Source organism: Brienomyrus brachyistius, unplaced genomic scaffold, assembly GCF_023856365.1.
Source record: "Brienomyrus brachyistius isolate T26 unplaced genomic scaffold, BBRACH_0.4 scaffold95, whole genome shotgun sequence".
Taxonomy (NCBI): Eukaryota; Metazoa; Chordata; class Actinopteri; order Osteoglossiformes; family Mormyridae; genus Brienomyrus; species Brienomyrus brachyistius.
The window spans coordinates 440,141-459,509 of NW_026042370.1; the positions used below are offsets into that span (position 1 = coordinate 440,141).

At 42.8% G+C, this 19,369-nt stretch overlaps 1 protein-coding gene across 1 annotated transcript in view; it reads right to left on the reverse strand.

Moving 5' to 3' along the window:
• The window catches only part of LOC125727368 (protein NLRC5-like), a 479,373-nt gene that overhangs the window by 273,838 nt on the left and 186,166 nt on the right, over positions 1-19,369 (reverse strand). The window contains exons 13-15 of the mRNA XM_049004038.1: positions 18,100-18,273; positions 16,678-16,851; positions 16,180-16,353 (exon numbers count right to left, since the gene is read on the reverse strand). Of these exons, the coding sequence (XP_048859995.1) occupies positions 16,180-16,353; positions 16,678-16,851; positions 18,100-18,273 (522 nt within the window). The remainder of the gene's footprint in view (positions 1-16,179; positions 16,354-16,677; positions 16,852-18,099; positions 18,274-19,369) is intronic.

The window sequence follows — 19,369 nt, forward strand, 5'->3', positions numbered from 1 at the left end:
ACCTCTGCTAGTGGTCAAGTAAAAAAAATACATGGATGTACGATTTCTGCAAATATTGCGGTGACTTTAGTAAAGTGTTTGGATTGGCTCACACTCCAACATGAAGATCCTTCTCTTTGGCTGCCTAAGGCTTTAGCACAGTGCTGTACATGTACAGAATGTTATGAGGCTCTTACTCTTCTCCAGCATGTCAGCGAGATCATTTTGCTCCATGGTCCTCAGGATGTACAGTGTGATCTTCAGAGCTCCCTCTCTGCCACAGGTCTTCTGCATCCGACCATCACTGTCCAGGTCATTGTCCTCCTCCAGCAGAGGCTCAGAGCATTCTGGGTAATTATGATCTAGGTACCTCACAATCATCTTCAGCTCATCCTTTAGGAACTTTAAGGCTTTTTCCTCTAGTAACTAAAACAAATAGTCACAGTTAATTCTTCCTACTTGCACCATCACAGTTTTAAATATATTTGCTTTAACAGGATGAATTTCTTATTATTCAACAGTATAAAATATAAGTTAATTCATATAACAGCTAATAAAACATATCAGCAACAAATACATACCTTCAGTATGGATGATAAACCCGATTTGTCATGTAGATCTGAACTACATTCTTCCATTTGGTGTCTGTGAATGAGGCAGAAAAGTTAATCTAATTCAGTCCAATTCAGATTTATTTATGTAGTGCATTTTCACAATATTATATTGTCACAAAGTTTCATCATCCCTGCCAAATGCCCCCAGACAACCAGCCAAAGGCGACAGTGGGTTTGTTTGAGGGGGTGGGCAGTGGCTCAGTGGAGTGAGCATCTGGGCCTGTGATCAGAAGGTTGTATTAATTAACCACAGACTAAATAAAAAGAAAACATCCATTGATGTGATAACCTGTCCGTTCAGTAGATTCAGGCTCTCAGCTGACTTCACTTTATTGCTGCATAACGTTGCTGAGCTATAATACTGATCCAGTCACTGGCTTTTAAATATTTGCTGATATTGATTCAAATAGCAACTTTTTTTGGCTAGACAGTGTAGAACACAGACAGTAATACAGACAGAACATTTCTTTAAATTCTCAAAGCCAACTGGATTTGACAAAGTTAAAAAAATATGCATTCAATATAAAGTTTCTTTCCTCATAGCTTGTATGTGTCTCTGTGCCATTTGACTGAGAGTCTGGGCATTTTAAACAGTATTTGTCTAAATGCACATTTACCTTTGATCTGTAGGAAAAGGTCCCTCTCTGAAGTTGAGTGGACGTAGCATTGACCTGTCACTCTTCAAGGAGGCACAGCTGCGTACAGGGGAGTCTGCTCTCCTCATCAGGACACTGTGGGCAGTGAGAGGAAACAAACCCTCATGGTATAAATATAATTCATACAATGGGGACGGCATCACACTGCTGTTTATCCTTCTGCTCTGCCTTCCTGTACTTTGATATGCTGGGAAGCTCTTTATGTAAACCGACTAGTTTACAGTTAATGTGAAATAAATTGTCCTATAATTTATATTATTATAGGAAAGGCTTAGTATCATTGTTAAAAGCTACATCATTAGACGGGTCTTTGGTAGTGTTTTCCTGTTTATATATTTGTTTGTTTGTTTGTTTACTGTAGTTTTGTTATGCAGTAATTTTGTGTGGGAGGGATGATCTGTTGCTGGCCTCTAGTATAAAATAACTGCCTGATTGTGGAAGAAAAAGGCAAAGAAGGAAGATGGCGAGGTCTTTTTATGAAGTTACACATAGTACAGTGCTGCCCACTGACCAGCCCTAGCTAGGAGCCCAGTTTACTTTATGTTATGGCCTGACTATAGACCCAGAGAGACATGCATGCTAGTGGGCTTTAACACTGTTACCTCTCAGGGCTCTTTCTGTTACACTCCACAGGGGGGCGCATTTCAGGAGCAGCTTCCTCCATTTTAGTGCCGATCCAGACCAGATGATTCCTGCTGGGGCCTCTGTGAACATGAAGGGTAAATAGATTCATACATAAACAACATCTAGTCCTCAGCACTTTCACATCGAAACAAAGCACTGGGATTCCATTCTGACACATTTCAAGTCCGGGCTGCCCACTGACTTTCTCCAACAGTACTGAGAAAGTTACTGAAAATTTCAGGAGCAGCAGCATTTAACTTAGGCACAGCACTTAGATCGACGTACAATGCAAAACATCTTAACTGTATCACTGATAAATGCTTTGGAAATAAATGTACAATTTACAGAAATCGCAAAGTGACGTTTTACTTTAAAGGAGAAAGACAAAAAAGTGAAGTAGCGCTTAAATCAATGGCACCGCCGCTCTATACAAGTGTGTCATACATGTTAATTTTATTAGATGTGTCAGTTAAGTATAATCTTACCTTGCAATTAAAATATCTTTATTATTTTTCCAGAATTACATTCGTGTGTCTTGACAGAATGGCGAGTCCAGCTTTAAATCACTTTCACTTTCATTTACAGACAGGAAATGATCCAATTAGTGTGAAACGCGGAAGCGGTCTGAGCAGAAATGGACGCGGATTCGGCGGACTGTTTTGGGGGGTTTTATATATGCGACTTAATAGGAAACGATAAGCTATAGGGGACAAGCTCCGCCGCCACCCAATTCTGTCATGACATTCATTCTGCATTGTATTTCTGCTTATAAAACGCGGTAGTGCAGTGACACTTTAACCACGATTAAATAACGAGTCACTATTCACATTTGTCGCCGTGCTGCGGCTACTATAGACTGATGTTGATGTTATTTTTCTCCTGTGCGCTGAATTACAGGCACCTTTTAAATTCTCTATTATGAATTATTGTAAAAGCACCATGGCACATGTTGTCCTTTGCATAGTGAATCTCAGCTGCTTCTGGTCACATTGTTCATCCAGCGACACGGTGATGTCACTTGGGACCTATGGCGTTATATTTGTGCCTCATTCCTAAGCTTATAGACGGACTCTTTGTCTTCCATACACACTCGCTCACCTCCGCACAGCGTCACATTTATGCCACAATAATTAGCCAATCGGAGACCCGAAGTTGCTAACTCCTGATTGGTCAGTCTCCTCTCCAATCACTACACTTCTTCACAGAATGCCACTGGAAGAGATACATTGCGCAAGGAAACGTGGAAATAATTTTACCTATTGGATGAAACGGGATGTTAAATATGTGACTCGTGTCAGATAGAACAGGAATAACTGGACGTGATCACAGTTGAGAAGAAAAAAAACATGGTGCATAACAGTGACAGACCTCTGTCGCGATTCCTTTTTTTTTTTTTAATTAAAAAACGACATATAACAGATTGTCAGTACAAAACATCAGAGGGATAATACAATCAAGTACAAAAGTAAAAAAAATACATTACATTGTACATTCATAGCCCTAATTTAGTTTCAGACAGTGTTCATTTCATTAAACAGTTCTAGTTTTAACTGCTTTATGGTTCTTGGAGGAAATTGTTTCCCAACCCAGTCCTCGGCGAATCCCGGACAGTCCACGTTTTTGCTTCCTCTCTGCTCCCAGCACATCTGGGAGCTTAAAGTTACCATACCTTTGTGTTTTTAGATACAGACAATATAAAACACGGCACGCTTATAGTGACAGCGGTAGTGCATATTCACCATACAGGCACCAAACGGAATCATTCCCAGCCTCACTTCTAACGCCGCCCTCATGCTCACAACCGTAATCATAGTTTCCTCTTTCACACATCCACCCACACTCACATTCATCCCAAAATAACAACTTTAAAAGGCGGTTACTTCCCTGAAGAGAAGCACACCGGCTCCCCCGCATTCTCCAGGGAAGGGGGGGATTAAAGTTCCTCAGTCGACGGGGCTTGTGTCAGTCCTCTGGTCCTCGCTGTCAGCCTTAAAACAAACGCAGTTCCTATTCTTCTCTGAGCATTTTCTCCCCCCATAACTAACTGTCTTTGTCCGCGGCCGGTCTAACACCAGCGCCGTAAACACCTCCTTCCCCCCCCAAAACGCTAACAGGAGTCCCGGCCGAAGCTTCCCCTACAGTCTCCTTTCATTACTGCTGGCCGCCCGCTGCCCCCCAGTCCTCTTAATAACTCCCCCCGTCCCAGTTACAGGTGTTTCTCATTACCATGCAGGGAGCGACCACACCCAGAGCCGTTCACTACAATAGTGTCAATGTGGCTCCTCACTTCACACTTAAATGCAGAAGAAAAGGCTCATTTCTAGAAAATTTGCATCTATGGAAAATTTTAAATTGTGTTTGCTGATGATTGGAATTCTTAGAGCAGTTTCTAGTATTTTGAAAAATGATACTCCAGGATAAATCAGGAGTGGGGGAGAGCTCCATCTGCCAGACAGAAGTGATGGAGGTAGGTTTATGAGAGGATTTACGGAGGAGGAATAGAGACTGGATACTGGCTTAGGACTGGGGGAGAGAGACAAAGAGGCAAATCTGCACAGCGGGTGAGGCGGCAGAGGAGAGGAGAAGGAGAGACTACAAGCCCTAAGCATGGACCTCAGCTGGAGGAAGAAAAGATATAAAGAGGAGGGAAGATTAAACGTGGACTTAAGAGACTGGAATGAGATCGAAGCTGTTAAAAATGTCACCAAGGGTGGAAATACGTGACTGTGACCACGGTGAGCTAGAGATGGGGGGGCTCCAATGTTCAGGACAGGGTAGTGAACCTATGGAGTGTGGGGGTGCTATTTTGGGAAGGGGCCAAACAATGGCCTTAGGGTGAAACAAGGTGGTACAATTCAAAATGTGGGAGGGAGACACCCCCGTCTAACCAGTCGTGGATTAGAGTGTCTGACAGGGTCTTTTACCATCCCTAAGAAACACGGAAATGAGAGACTTAAGGAGTAAAGTTATCAAAAATGAATTAAGAGGAGGATGAAGATGAGAAGCAGAGATAGCAGAATTCAGCATATGGAGGAGTGGAGTAGAAAGTTTCCAGAAGGCAGAAAGGAGTTCAGGAGAGAGACCATCAGGTCCTGGAGATTTCCATGGTCTCCTTATACCCCTTCCAATTAAGGCTTGACACGACACACCTGCCCCTGATCACCTACTATAAAAAAAAAACTGGGACAAGACCACAGGTAGGAAGTGGGCGGGGCCGACAGACCGGCAGGGCCGTCACACCCTCCCCCTTAAAAGTGGGCGGGGCCAACAGACCGGCAGGGCCGTCACACCCTCCCCCTTAAAACAGAGGCCCACAAATGGGACTCTAACAAATCAACATTATACATGAAAACAATCAAACTCCAGCCTACTACAAAATCCAAAAAAAAAAAAACAAAAAAAATATCCAGGCCATACATCAGCTAAATCTGTTCAGTCTCAAGCAAAGGAGACTGAGGGGGGACATGATCCAGGTATATAAGATTCTAACAGGTTTGGATGCTGTTCAACCAAATAGTTACTTCAGCATTAGTTTAAATACACGAACTCGTGGCCATAGGTGGAAATTAGCGGGAGAACATTTCAAGCTGGATTTAAGGAAGCACTTCTTTACACAGCGTGTAGTCAGAGTATGGAATAGCCTTCCTGATAATGTAGTGCAAGCTGAATCCTTGGGTTCCTTTAAATCGGAGCTAGATAAGATTTTCACGACTCTGATCTATTAGTTAAGTTCTCCCCAAGCGAGCTTGATGGGCCGAATGGCCTCCTCTCGTTTGTATAGTTCTTATGTTCTTATCACCCCCACACCTCCCGGCCACCTCCCCAATGTCCTGAACTCCAGCAATCCCAGCACCTGGAAAGCAATCTATGGAGGACAGAACCTGGAGACAAACAGGAGAGAGTGAAACATGACAGGCAAACCTACACTTCAACAGCCGGGGTGCGAGACAATGCGTCCGCCATTACATTGTCTACACCACGGATGTGACGTATAACCAAAGCATATGGCTGTAAAAATAAAGCCCACCGCATCAGGTGCTGGTTTGGGTTCTGCAGAGAATGCAGAAAGGTAAGCGGGTTATGATCTGAATACACCACCACTGGATGCAAACCCCCACCAACATAGACATCAAAATGCTGCAGAGCCCAAACCAACACCAGTGCCTCCTTTTCAATGGTGGAATACCTAAACTGGTGTTTATTACATTTTCGTGAAAAATAACTGACCGGCTTGTCCACACCCTGGTCGTCCTCCTGCAAAAGCACAGCCCCTGCTCCAACATGGCTTGCATCCACCTGTAGCTGGAAAGGCTTGTCCAGCCTCGGGCAGCCAGCACAGGGGCTGAACCCAGCAATATCTTCACCTGATCAAAAGCTTGCTGACAAGGAGGAGACCAGGGGGTTGTTCCACGAAGCGAGCTTATAAAATCGAGGATTATTTGTAATAGCCGTGCTTGAGTAAGCCTAACAGTTCACTTCAGGCTCATTGAGTTCCATGAACAAAATTCAGGTGTATTTAATCTCCGCTGATTAAAGCCAAGCCTGATAAGCGAGACTCGTGCGCGTCCACGCGATATAAAAGGCAGCCTTGTTAATCGATGCTGGATAAGTAAGAATGGAAGCAAAGGAAAGAGCTGCGGTTTTTAACCAGGCGAAGCAAGAATTATTATTGCAAGCCTATGAGGACTATAAAGATATAATAACTAGAAAGGGGGACACGAGCCGTATTATCAAAGCCTATGAGGACTATAAAGATATAATAACTAGAAAGGGGGACACGAGCCGTATTATCAAAGCTTATGAGGACTACAAAGATATAATAACTAGAAAGGGGGACACGAGCCGTATTATCAAAGCTTATGAGGACTACAAAGATATAATAACTAGAAAGGGGGACACGAGCCGTATTATCAAAGCTTATGAGGACTACAAAGATATAATAACTAGAAAGGGGGACACGAGCCGTATTATCAAAGCTTATGAGGACTATAAAGATATAATAACTAGAAAGGGGAACACGAGCCGTATTATCAAAGCTTATGAGGACTACAAAGATATAATAACTAGAAAGGGGGACACGAGCCGTATTATCAAAGCTTATGAGGACTATAAAGATATAATAACTAGAAAGGGGGACACGAGCCGTATTATCAAAGCCTATGAGGACTATAAAGATATAATAACTAGAAAGGGGAACACGAGCCGTATTATCAAAGCCTACGAGGACTACAAAGATATAATAACTAGAAAGGGGAACACAAGCCGTATTATCAAAGCTTATGAGGACTATAAAGATATAATAACTAGAAAGGGGGACACGAGCCGTATTATCAAAGCCTATGAGGACTACAAAGATATAATAACTAGAAAGGGGAACACAAGCCATATTATCAAAGCCTATGAGGACTATAAAGATATAATAACTAGAAAGGGGAACACGAGCCGTATTATCAAAGCCTATGAGGACTACAAAGATATAATAACTAGAAAGGGGGACACGAGCCGTATTATCAAAGCCTATGAGGACTACAAAGATATAATAACTAGAAAGGGGAACACGAGCCGTATTATCAAAGCCTATGAGGACTACAAAGATATAATAACTAGAAAGGGGAACACGAGCCGTATTATCAAAGCTTATGAGGACTACAAAGATATAATAACTAGAAAGGGGGACACGAGCCGTATTATCAAAGCTTATGAGGACTATATAGATATAATAACTAGAAAGGGGAACACGAGCCGTATTATCAAAGCTTATGAGGACTATAAAGATATAATAACTAGAAAGGGGAACACGAGCCGTATTATCAAAGCCTATGAGGACTATAAAGATATAATAACTAGAAAGGGGAACACGAGCCGTATTATCAAAGCCTATGAGGACTACAAAGATATAATAACTAGAAAGGGGAACACGAGCCGTATTATCAAAGCCTATGAGGACTACAAAGATATAATAACTAGAAAGGGGAACACGAGCCGTATTATCAAAACCTATGAGGACTACAAAGATATAATAACTAGAAAGCGGAACACGAGCCGTATTATCAAAGCCTATGAGGACTACAAAGATATAATAACTAGAAAGGGGAACACGAGCCGTATTATCAAAGCTTATGAGGACTACAAAGATATAATAACTAGAAAGGGGGACACGAGCCGTATTATCAAAGCCTATGAGGACTACAAAGATATAATAACTAGAAAGGGGAACACGAGCGGTATTATCAAAGCTCGTGAGGCTGCATGGCAGAAAATAGCTGACAGGTTAAATGCGTAAGAACATGATTTAAATAATCTTTGTGTTAAGGATGTAAAAATGTTTAACAACTAAATGAGAACAATTTCAAGCCTTCAAAATGTATAGTTATTAATATTTCCTTTTACATATGCATTTTGTTACCAGTTGTAAGGTACTTTAAGGTTATTTTAACACATTGATAAACAGGACAGCATGTTAATTATATGGGTCCATCTTGGATTAAAAAGTGATATGTAATTGTAATTATTAATAATGCTTGGTTTCAGAAGTAACATGAGTGGAGCGAAAAGGTCCTGGCAGCAAGTGAAGATGAAATACAAAAATAATCTTCAGAATGGTAAAAAGTAAATCTAATTAGAACTACATTTTTAAAGAATTAATTTAAAACCCACTTTGCATTGTATAATTTAGCCACCAAAAAGAGAGCTGAGGTTGCTGCAACTGGTGGGGGCCCACCTCCCGCAGCCAGTGGGGGCCCACCTCCCGCAGCCAGTGGGGGCCCACCTCCCGCAGCCAGTGGGGGCCCACCTCCCGCAGCCAGTGGGGGCCCACCTCCAGCAGCCTGTACCCCACTTGAGGTGATGGCCCTTACACAGAACCGCGCACGGCCTGTTGATGGGATTGAGCGAGGAACATCCTCAGACGTTGTTCCTTCTAGTCATGTGCAGTCTTGTGTTAAAGGTATGGTAGGTCTTTACTCTTTTTCCCTGTCTGCCTTGCTTTCTGTTAAATGTCTTAAATATTCTAATGCATTACAGTAGTGGATGGTGTCTTGAATCTCTTAGATCTTGGACAACAGTCATTAGAATCTGTTGTGAGTATTGTATTTAGTCATATACTTTAATACACTGCAGTAACTGTGGGTTTTATATTTAATGTTTCAGACCAATGCCTTTATCAGCTGCTAATTCTGTCATGCATTGTGGTTTTTGTTCACTTAAGTTAATTCTGCAAGTTATGTCCCTCTTCTAATGGAAACACTTTTACTTTAGTTGTACTGTTAATACTTAGCCAGGCATTGTACAGCAATAAGCATACCACTGCTATATTTACCATGACCACAAATGTTCCCTTTTTGCAGATCGCAGGGCCATCCACGACACAGGAGGATGAGGAAACGGTTTCTGTTTGCTCAGAAATGCGAGCCGTATGAACTTTAAACTATTCTGCAGCGAATAACATTTGTCTCTTCCTTATAAACCCATGCAGTATTTGCTGTGTACAGGAGTCTGAAGAACCAGGTGGGCAACACTCAGCCCTGCCCGACAACTGGAAATAAAAAACTGAAGCTTGAAATTAAAAAACTGGAGAGAGATGTAAGTGATTAACATCACTTTAATGTCTACATTCAGTGTTCACTGTTGTAAATGCTTCCCCCAGCAGGATATGAAAGATTAAATAAAAATGAAGAAATGTCTCTAATTGTTTCTCGGGGGGGGGGGGGAAATACATAAATGAAATTTACAACAGAATCAACCAAAATATGTGTTTGCGTGCACATCTCTCACAGCTCTACCACCCATGTGGTCTTCCACTGCTATGCCCTCTTCCCAATGCTCATACTGCATCATTATTGGCAGACGCTCCTGCTGCAGTATGGCCACATTGTGCAAAACCGCACAGGCTACTACAATGTCACACGCTCTGTCTGGTGTGACTCTGAGATGCCGCAGGCAGTTAAACCTGGATTTTAACTGTCCAAATGTCACTTCAATGCGTGCCCTTGTCTTACAATGGGCATGGCTGAAATGTCTTTCTGCTTGTGTTGCAGGATCTGTATATGGTGTGAGAAGAGAGAGTAGACATGGGTACCCTGTCACCAAGCAGCACACCAGGAAAAATTCCTATAATGAACGTAGACACATTAGACTGTAGTATAATAAACTATAGTGTATTTGTGAATTTTATTTGACTTGCCTTGTCTGAGGCTCTGAGCCAGTGACTCGCGAAAAATTCTGGCATCACGTACTGATCTTGGCCATTTTGCCGCAATGTTTGAAATTAGATGTTCAGCAGTGCATACCATCTGAAACATTTTAGGAAATGGTAATGACATACATTGATATTGTTGGACGACTACACTTTCACCTCTTATATATAAATGTGAGGTATTATCAGTACTTACCTGCACATTAATACTGTGATATGATTTGCGGTTTATGTAATCAGGCTCTGTTGGACCTGCTGGAGCCTTTATCCTCACCTGTGTACAGTCAGTGGCTCCAATGATGTTAGGAAAGCCTGACAAATTAAATTCAGTTACTTATCGGGTAATGATTTATGTGTGGTAAATGAGTAGATGTTTAAAGATTCAGCACCATTAATTCCAAAGAAAGTTTCCTTAATGGCAAGAATTCCTTGTTAGCCAGGAAAGGTAATGAATATATTTAAAAAGGACTTTAACGCAACGTAAACCTTCCTGATTTCACGGCACACTGTAGCTTTGCTTAAATGTTCAGCATCCCCCACACTGTACAGAAATGAACCACTGGCAAAGTAACGCAAAGCGATGCACAAAGACTGTGCAACCGTAAGGGCTTTAGAGCGACGTGTGTTTTTAGAAATGTAAGGTTCCAATAACTGACACAAATATGCAATACTTCGTCTGCTAAATCTATAGTGCTGGTGTAAATAATCATCTGGAAAATGCAACGGATCTATCCTGGGCCGAAGTACCTGTGGAACCTGCTGCCTTAAAGCTCTACGAATGAGCCGCGCTCCCTCATCAACTGGATTATGAATAAACGGGCACGCCATGGTTATTCATGTAAAAGCCTTCAATGCACTCCTTGTCATTTTATACTTTCTGAGTAATTGGAATCATCTGCATGTAATCTGTAATAATTTTATATTGGAGGGTCGATGTGTGTGAGCGAGGGGGAGAGAGAGAGAGAGAGAGAGAGAGAGAGAGAGAGTGAGAGAGGGAGAACAGCAGCAGAATAACCCCAGCCCCGCAGAATGTCGTGCTGTGACATCACATGGCTTGTCCAATCGTATTCATCAACCTAAGCTAAGCTTCACAGCTAACCTGCCGCGGAGCAGGCTTGTCCAAGAGCATATGTTGACATAGTAACTAAGCGGAGCTTCAGGTTAGCCTCGATCGTCGAACCGAATTTGGAAAAATTAATCCGGGATTGTTGAAATAAGCCTGGCTTTTGAGGTTAGCTCGCTTCGTGGAACAGCCCCCAGGTAAACTTAACATTCTCCTTCAACGGGTCAGTTAGAGGACCCACAGAAGAAAAGTTAAAACAAAATGCCTTGTAATAACCTACCATTCCTAAAAAACGTCTCAACTCCTTTTTGGTGCTAGAAGGAGGAAAAGCATCAATGGACAGCACTTCCGCACACACAAACCTCACCTGCCCCTGTCCCACCACCTTCCCCAGATAGACGACTGTAGCCTGTGCAAACTCACACTTAGCCAAATTAACTGTCAGCTTGGCCTCCAATAGTCGAGTAAACAAAGTCTGTATCCTACTTAGATGTTGTTCCCAAGTATCAGCTACTACAATAAAATCATCCAAATAGACAGCCCATCCACTCAGACCTGAAATAACCCGATTCATGAGTCTCTGGAATGTAGACGGAGCATTCCTAAGCCCAAAACTCATAACCGTGTAGGAATACAGGCCAGAGGGTGTCACAAAAGCTGATATCTCCTGAGCCCTAGATGTTAGAGAAACCTGATAATACCCCTTCAGGAGGTCAAATTTACTGACATAGCGAGCTGACCCAACCAGATCTATACAGTCATCTACTCTGGGAAGTGGAAAAGAGTCGGGTTTAGTCACCACGTTCAGCTTGCGATAATCAGTACAGAATCGATAAGTACCGTCTGGTTTTCCCACAAGCAAACGTGGGGACGCCCAGCTAGAATGAGATGGTTTTGCCAACCCATCTTCCAACAGATACTGGACCTCAGCATCAAGTATCCTCTGCTTTGCTGGTGAAACGCGATAAAAACGTTGCCTGATAGGCTTAATATCACCAACCAAGGAGATGTCATGCTGTATCCAGTCTGTGCATGTAGGACTATCAGAGAACAAAGAGGGAAAAGACAAAATGACAGATTTTAATTCTTCACGCTGTTCAAATGACATATGAGTCAACAGAGCATCCAAGTCTTTAAGCATTTCTGAGTTTTTCAGCCTGGGCACAGAATACAGAATCATCAGGAGCAAATTTGTCATCCCCCACTACCACCTGAGACACAAATGGCAGCCCATCTGCAGCCAACGCAGCCGACACACCCTCACCATCAGACAGCTCCGGCTTAAAACACTGAATGTAACGGCAGCCCATCTGCAACCAATGCAGCCGACACACCCTCACCATCAGACAGCTCCTGCTTAAAACACTGAATGTAACGGCAGCCCATCTGCAGCCAACGCAGCCGACACACCCTCACCATCAGAGAGCTCCTGCTTAAAACACAATGTAATGGCAGCCCATCTGCAGCTAATGCAGCCGACACACCCTCACCATCAGACAGCTCCTGCTTAAAACACTGAATGTAATGCAGCCCATCTGCAGCCAACGCAGCCGACACACCCTCACCATCAGACAGCTCCTGCTTAAAACACTGAATGTAAGGGCAGCCCATCTGCAGCCAATGCAGCCGACACACCCTCACCATCAGACAGCTCCTGCTTAAAACACTGAATGTAACGGCAGCCCATCTGCAGCCAAACGCAGCCGACACACCCTCACCATCAGACAGCTCCGGCTTAAAACACTGAATGTAATAAGGTTTTAGCATGTTAATATGACAAAGCTGCGAGGATTTCTTTCGATCTGGTGTTGCAACAAGATAATCCTGTTCCGTGGAGTTCCAATGGAATACGGGCCGGAGTATTTCGCTTTAAAGAGTGAACCCTGCATTGGCAACATCGCCAACACTTGATCACCTGAACTAAAAACTCTACTCCCTGCCCCACGATCAAACAGCTTTTTCATTTTTCCTTGTGCTTTTAACAAGTTTTTATTTGCTAATTTATATGAAAGAAACTATTTCCGTCAGAAACTCTGAACATAATCAAGCAATTTGCTTTGAGACTCTGCGATGAATTTCCGATGCTAGCTCAATAAGGACCAAAGCTATGAATACCATCTGTCTGAAAACTCCATTGAGTAGTGCAGAATTGTATTTTATTTTTTTAAACACACACACACCAGAAAAGAGCCGAGTAAGAATACAGAAGTATTACGTCAGGTATTTCTGAAAAAGGAATGTTTTGAGTCGTCGCTTGAAGACATTCAAGGATTCAGCTGTTCGGACATCTAGGGGGAGTTCATTCCACCAATTAGGTGCCAGGACAGAGAAGAGCCGAGATGTGTGTCTTCCTTGTGCCTTGAGGGGAGGTGGGAGGATCGGAGAGTGTATGTAGATTTGTATGTAAATACCCTCAAATTAAAGCTGAAAGTCTGCAGTTAAAGCACATCTTGTTCATTCCATTTCAAATCCATTGAGGTGGTGTATAGAGCCAAAAAGATTAGAATTGTGTCGATGTCCCAATATTTATGGACCTGACTGTAGCTCAGGAAATGTCGGACGGCGCGCGACGCCGGCGGGAAGAGCCGCCAAAATGCGGCGCGAGCTAAACTAACAGCGTAATTACGGGTAAATAAAATTACAAAGCGGCGAGATTCATTAGACATATTCATCACAAGCATATTTACCACAAAACGGCACCAGATATTAATACTAAAAGTGAGTGTCTTTACTTTAAAATATAACCTTCCTTCGAACCGCACGCCTCTTCACAGCAGCGCTGCCCGCAGACTGAGGAGAGTCCGGCATCGGCGCCAGTTTAGAAGAGAGAGGTAAGGAGCACGAACTGATTACATCCGGCTGCAGACTCCGCCAGGAGGGTCTCTACTGTGGGGCTGGAAACCCCACTCCTGCCCGGACACGACGCTACTAAAGAGAACTCAGTAGGCTGGATTATTACAGCTATTCCCCATGTTTCCCTGACGTCATCTCCACAGCTATTGTGGAGTCATGTGATTCTGGCGATGGTGGTATATCCTACGTTTTACAGAGTGATACGATATAATCCTAGTGGAGATGATAATAATATCCTATCCTATATTATTATAATACATTATTATGATTTATCAGTATTACTTATATAATGCTAAAATTATATACAAAATGTTGCATTAATGTTTAACATTATACAGGCAGATATATACATGTACATATATAGTTATACTTATCTATCACTTATCCTACTGGGTCGCGGGGGGTCCGGAGCCTATCCCGGAAGCAATGGGCATGAGGCAGGGAACAACCCAGGATGGGGGGCCAGCCCATCGCGGGGCACACTCACACACCTTTCACTCGCACATGCACACCTATGGGCAATTCCAATTAGCCTCAGCATGTTTTTGGACTGTGAGGGGAAACCGGAGTACCCGGAGGAAACCCCATGACGACATGGGGAGAACATGCAAACTACACACACATGTAACCCAGGCGGAGAATCTAACACGGGTCCCAGAGGTGTGAGGCAGCAGTGCTAACCACTGCACCACCATGCCGCCCCCTACTACAATAATTATTATTAATAATAATAATAATATCTCTATCCTATACTTTGGCTCTGTTTCTGAACTTTGCATAACGTCATGTCCGGCCCAGGAGTGGAGGTGATGTGATTCCTGGTCCCACAGTGGAGGTCCTCCTAGTGGAGATGCCCAGTGTTCTGCAGCCAGACCATTCTCCCGGTTTGGGGGAGACTACAGGTGCCATCTTAGGACAGAACTAACGAATCTCAAAAAGATAAAAGTAAACTCACCACATGTGCATGAAGAACAAAGGAAAAGGATTTATTTGTGAAATCAAACACAAAGAACTATATCAGAACATATTTTACCCCTGTTACACTCCCACACAAGGATGATATAAGCATCTATAAAGTATTTGTTTGTCCAAAAAAAAAAGATTAATGAATTCATAATATTCGTGGTGATGCCTGTTTTGTCTGTGGGCGGCACAGTGGTTAGTGCTGCTGCCTCATGGGAAGAAGGTCCTGGGTTTGGTCCCGTGTCCTTTCCGTGTGGAGTTCACACGCTCTGCCGTGTTCGCGTGGGTTTCCTCCAACGGCCCCAAAGTGTGCAGCCCAGGCTGATTTGTAGGGCTAAATTGTGTGTATGTGTCTGTGTGTGTGTGTCTGTGTGTGTGTGTGTGTGTGTGTGTGTGTCTGTGTGTGTGTGTTGGTGTGTGTGTGTTGGTGTGTGTGTGTTTGTGTGTGTGTGTGTGTGTGTGTGTGTCTGTGTGTGCGTGTGCCCTGTGGTGTGTTTGCACCTGCGCAGGGTTGGTTCCCACCTGCCCCCCTTGTTCCTGGATAGACTCTGGTCCCCCTGTGACCCCAGTTGGGATTGAATGGTTACGGTCCTGGATGTTTTGTCTGTTTTGTTAGATGTTGTTTGGATGTTTTGTCTGCTTCCCCTTGGATTCTGTCTAAACTGTCACACAGAGAAACTCACCTAAACACAAACATGGAAATCCATCTACATACAGTGCAAAAACCCACACGATCACAACAACTGTGTGAGTACAATCATATTAATTGTATTAATGGTATTATTGATAAAAACATGCAAAACACACTTACATTTCTGTACGCCTGGTCTGGTCCTGCACTGTCCACTGTGGTCCACACTATAGGAAAAGCAGAATTTAGAATTTTAGAATTAGAATTTAATGATCAATTGTTATTGGTGATACACCACAGCACACAGTGCACAACAACAAAATGTGTCCTCTGCATTTAACCCCTATGTGACATCGTGACATAGCAGGGGGCAGCTAATTCAGCACCCAGGGAGCAGTGCTTGGGAGCGGCACCTTGCTCAGGGTACCTCAGTGGTGTCTTGCTGGTCAGGGATTCCATCCAGCAATCTTTCAATTACAATTGTGCTTCCCTAACCATTAAGCCATAACATAGTACTGCTGTATCCATGTATTTATTGGTGCCTCTTCTTGACATACATGCATAAGTATCTGTAGCGTGTCAGACACACACTCTGTACTCACTTCAGCTTCTCCAGTTTACAGCTGGGATCCTCCAGTACAGCAGAGAGCAGCTTCACTCCTGAGTCTTCTGGGTGATTGTAGCTCAGATCCAGCTCTCTCAGGTGTGAGGGGTTTGACCTCAGAGCTGAAACCAGGGAAGAACAGCCTTCTTCTGTGACTCTACAGCCTGATAGCCTGCAGAGAGACAGACAAAAAACTCCAATAAATAATATAATCTCACCATTAAAAGTACTGCTTTTAAGCAAATATGTCTGGTCTAATAAATATTTCAATAATTTCAGTTTACAGCATGGAATACTGAGTAAAACTGACTTCAATATCTCCCATTTACAGTGTGGAATACTACCTCAGTTGTACTGTCAAATACCAGTGGCCTGTGGTTTAACCTGTGTGCCAGTTGCAGTGTCATTGTGAAAGACCAGTTTACTATTTGACCTGACAAATATGACTAACCATGGTACCCCCAGTTTACAGTGTGGAATACTCAGTAATACTCACCTCAGTATCCCCAGTTTACAGTGTGAATCCCCCAGTCCAGCAGAGAGCAGCTTCACTCCTGAACCCTGCAGGTCATTGTCACTCAGGTCCAGCTCTCTCAGGGGTGAGGAGTTTGATCTGAGAGCCGAAGCCAGCACCTCACAGCATTTCTCTGTGAGATTACAGCTGTTCAGCCTGCAAAAGGAGCCCTGTTATTATACACACAGACCGGTATATATCCTACACATCAGTAATCATAGTGGTACAAAGTATCCAGACTTATTTCAGCATAATAAGAGGGACAGACTACAGTTCAAAGAGAGTTTGAGACATAGCAAGGCAGTACCTTAAATCACTACAGTCAGAAAAATTAAACATGATACATTTTAATGCTGGCCAATCCTCTGATGGCCATCATGTTCCCTGTTATGATGAATACAGTGAACATTTTCATTTCAAAGCACAAATATCCTGAAATGTGTTGTGTGCAGAATATTCAGGAACTGGATCAATCTACTCAGATGAGCAGCTGTTGGCACAATGAAGGCTGTCCTGTGAGTTTACTGTGTATTTTGGCCATTTTTTGCTATCATATAATCATTGACAGTGGGTAAGTCCATCATGGGTTAAAACCCTATAGTTTTATTCAAACTATACATTTTTATAAGTCATACAGACCATATTCCCAATAATGTTCTGTACCCAGAGACTCTTTAATATCTGCATAAGTATTTCCATAAAGCTCTGAGCAGTGTGTGTGTGTGTGTGTGTGTGTGTGTGTGTATGTGTGTGTGTGTCTGTCTGTTTATGTGGGATTTGAATGATGTCCAGAGAAGTTTATGTTTTTTAAATGACACCTGAATTCCTGATCCAGTGAGTGAAATCATTATTTTCTATATCTCTCTACCTGGGATCTTATGAAATCACCAAACACCAATTGCAGGACTACCAATCCTTTCAGATATGCGTTTAAAAGGAACATCCATTTAAAAGAAATATTTATGAACAGTGATACTTCATTCATCCCCATGGGGAAATTGTCTTTTCACCTCCCATTCTGCTCCATGAGACACACAGACACACACAGGTGAGAGGAAGTTTGGGGTCACAGCACAGGGTCGGCCAGCATCCAGCGCCCCTGCAGTTATTCGCATTAAGGGATTTGCTCAAGGACCCAGCGATGACATCACTCTGCCGGCCAGGAGATCTGAACCAGTGACCTTCTACTCAGGGACACAGAGTTCGAACATTCTGTGAAATTCTGGCTCTTGGCTGTCCGTCACACAAAGGATGGTGACGGAAACTAAATCACTAACTTAAATATGACTAATTTCATATGTCCAATGTGGCTACTTCAAGAATTACAGTTTACAGTGTAGTATACCCAGTAATACTGACCACAGTACCCCCAGTTTACAGTATGGAATCCCCAGTAATACTGACCTCAGTATCTCCAGGTTACAGTGTGAATCCCCCAGTCCAGCAGAGAGCAGCTTCACTCCTGAATCCTGCAGGTCATTGTCACTCAGGTCCAGCTCTCTCAGGGGTGAGGAGTTTGATCTGAGAGCTGAAGCCAGCGCCTCACAGCATTTCTCTGTGAGATTACAGCTGTTCAGCCTGCAAAAGGAGCCCTGTTATTATACACACAGACCGGTATATATCCTACACATCAGTGATCACAGTGGTACAAAACATCCAGACTTATTTCAGCATAATAAGAGGGACAGACTACAGTTCAAAGAGAATTGGAGACATAGCAAGGCAGTACCTTAAATCACTACAGTTAGAAAAATTAAACATGATACATTTTTAATGCTGGCCAATCCTCTGATGGTCATCATGTTCCCTGTCATGATGAATACAGTGAGTATTTTCATTTCAAAGCACAAATATCCTGAAAGGTTTTGTGTGCAGAATATTCAGGAACTGGATCAATCTACTCAGATAAGTAACTGTTGGAACAACACAGGATCTCCTGTAAATTTACTGTGTATTTTGGCCATTTTTTGCTGTCATATAATCATTGACAGTGGGTAAGTCTATCATGGGTTAAAAGCCTATAGTTTTATTCAAACTATACATTTTCATAAGTCATATAGACCATATTCCCAATAAAGATCTGTATGTGTTATATTGCATTATCTTCCAGAGCCAGTTTGAATGAGGGCATGAGTGTAAATATGCTCTAAAATCCATTCAGTCACAGGTTCATTAAAATATATCAGTTATTTTGTTGTTGCAATGTCCTTGAAACTCTCTACGCAGCTCCATCCTGCTGTTTAATGATCTTAAACGGACAGTTAGCATGAGACTCTTGAATATCTGCATAAGTATTTCCATAAAGCTCTGAGCAGTGCTGTGACTCAGTGATCAGCACTACAGCCGAACATGTAGGGTGTCGGGTTCGGTTCCTTAAATGGCCAGTTACCCTGAGACTCTTTAATATCTGCATAAGTATTTCAATAAAGCTCTGAGCAGCGCTGTGACTCCGTGATCAACACTACAGCCGACCATCTAGGGTGTCAGGTTTGGTTCCTTCCTGGGATATATATATATGTGTGTGTGTGTGTGTGTGTGTTTATGTGGGATTTGAATGATGTCCAGAGAAGTTTATGTTTTTTAAATGACACCTGAATTCCTGATCCAGTGAGTGAAATCATTATTTTCTGTATTTCTCTACCTGGGAACTTATGAAATCCCCAAACCCTAATTG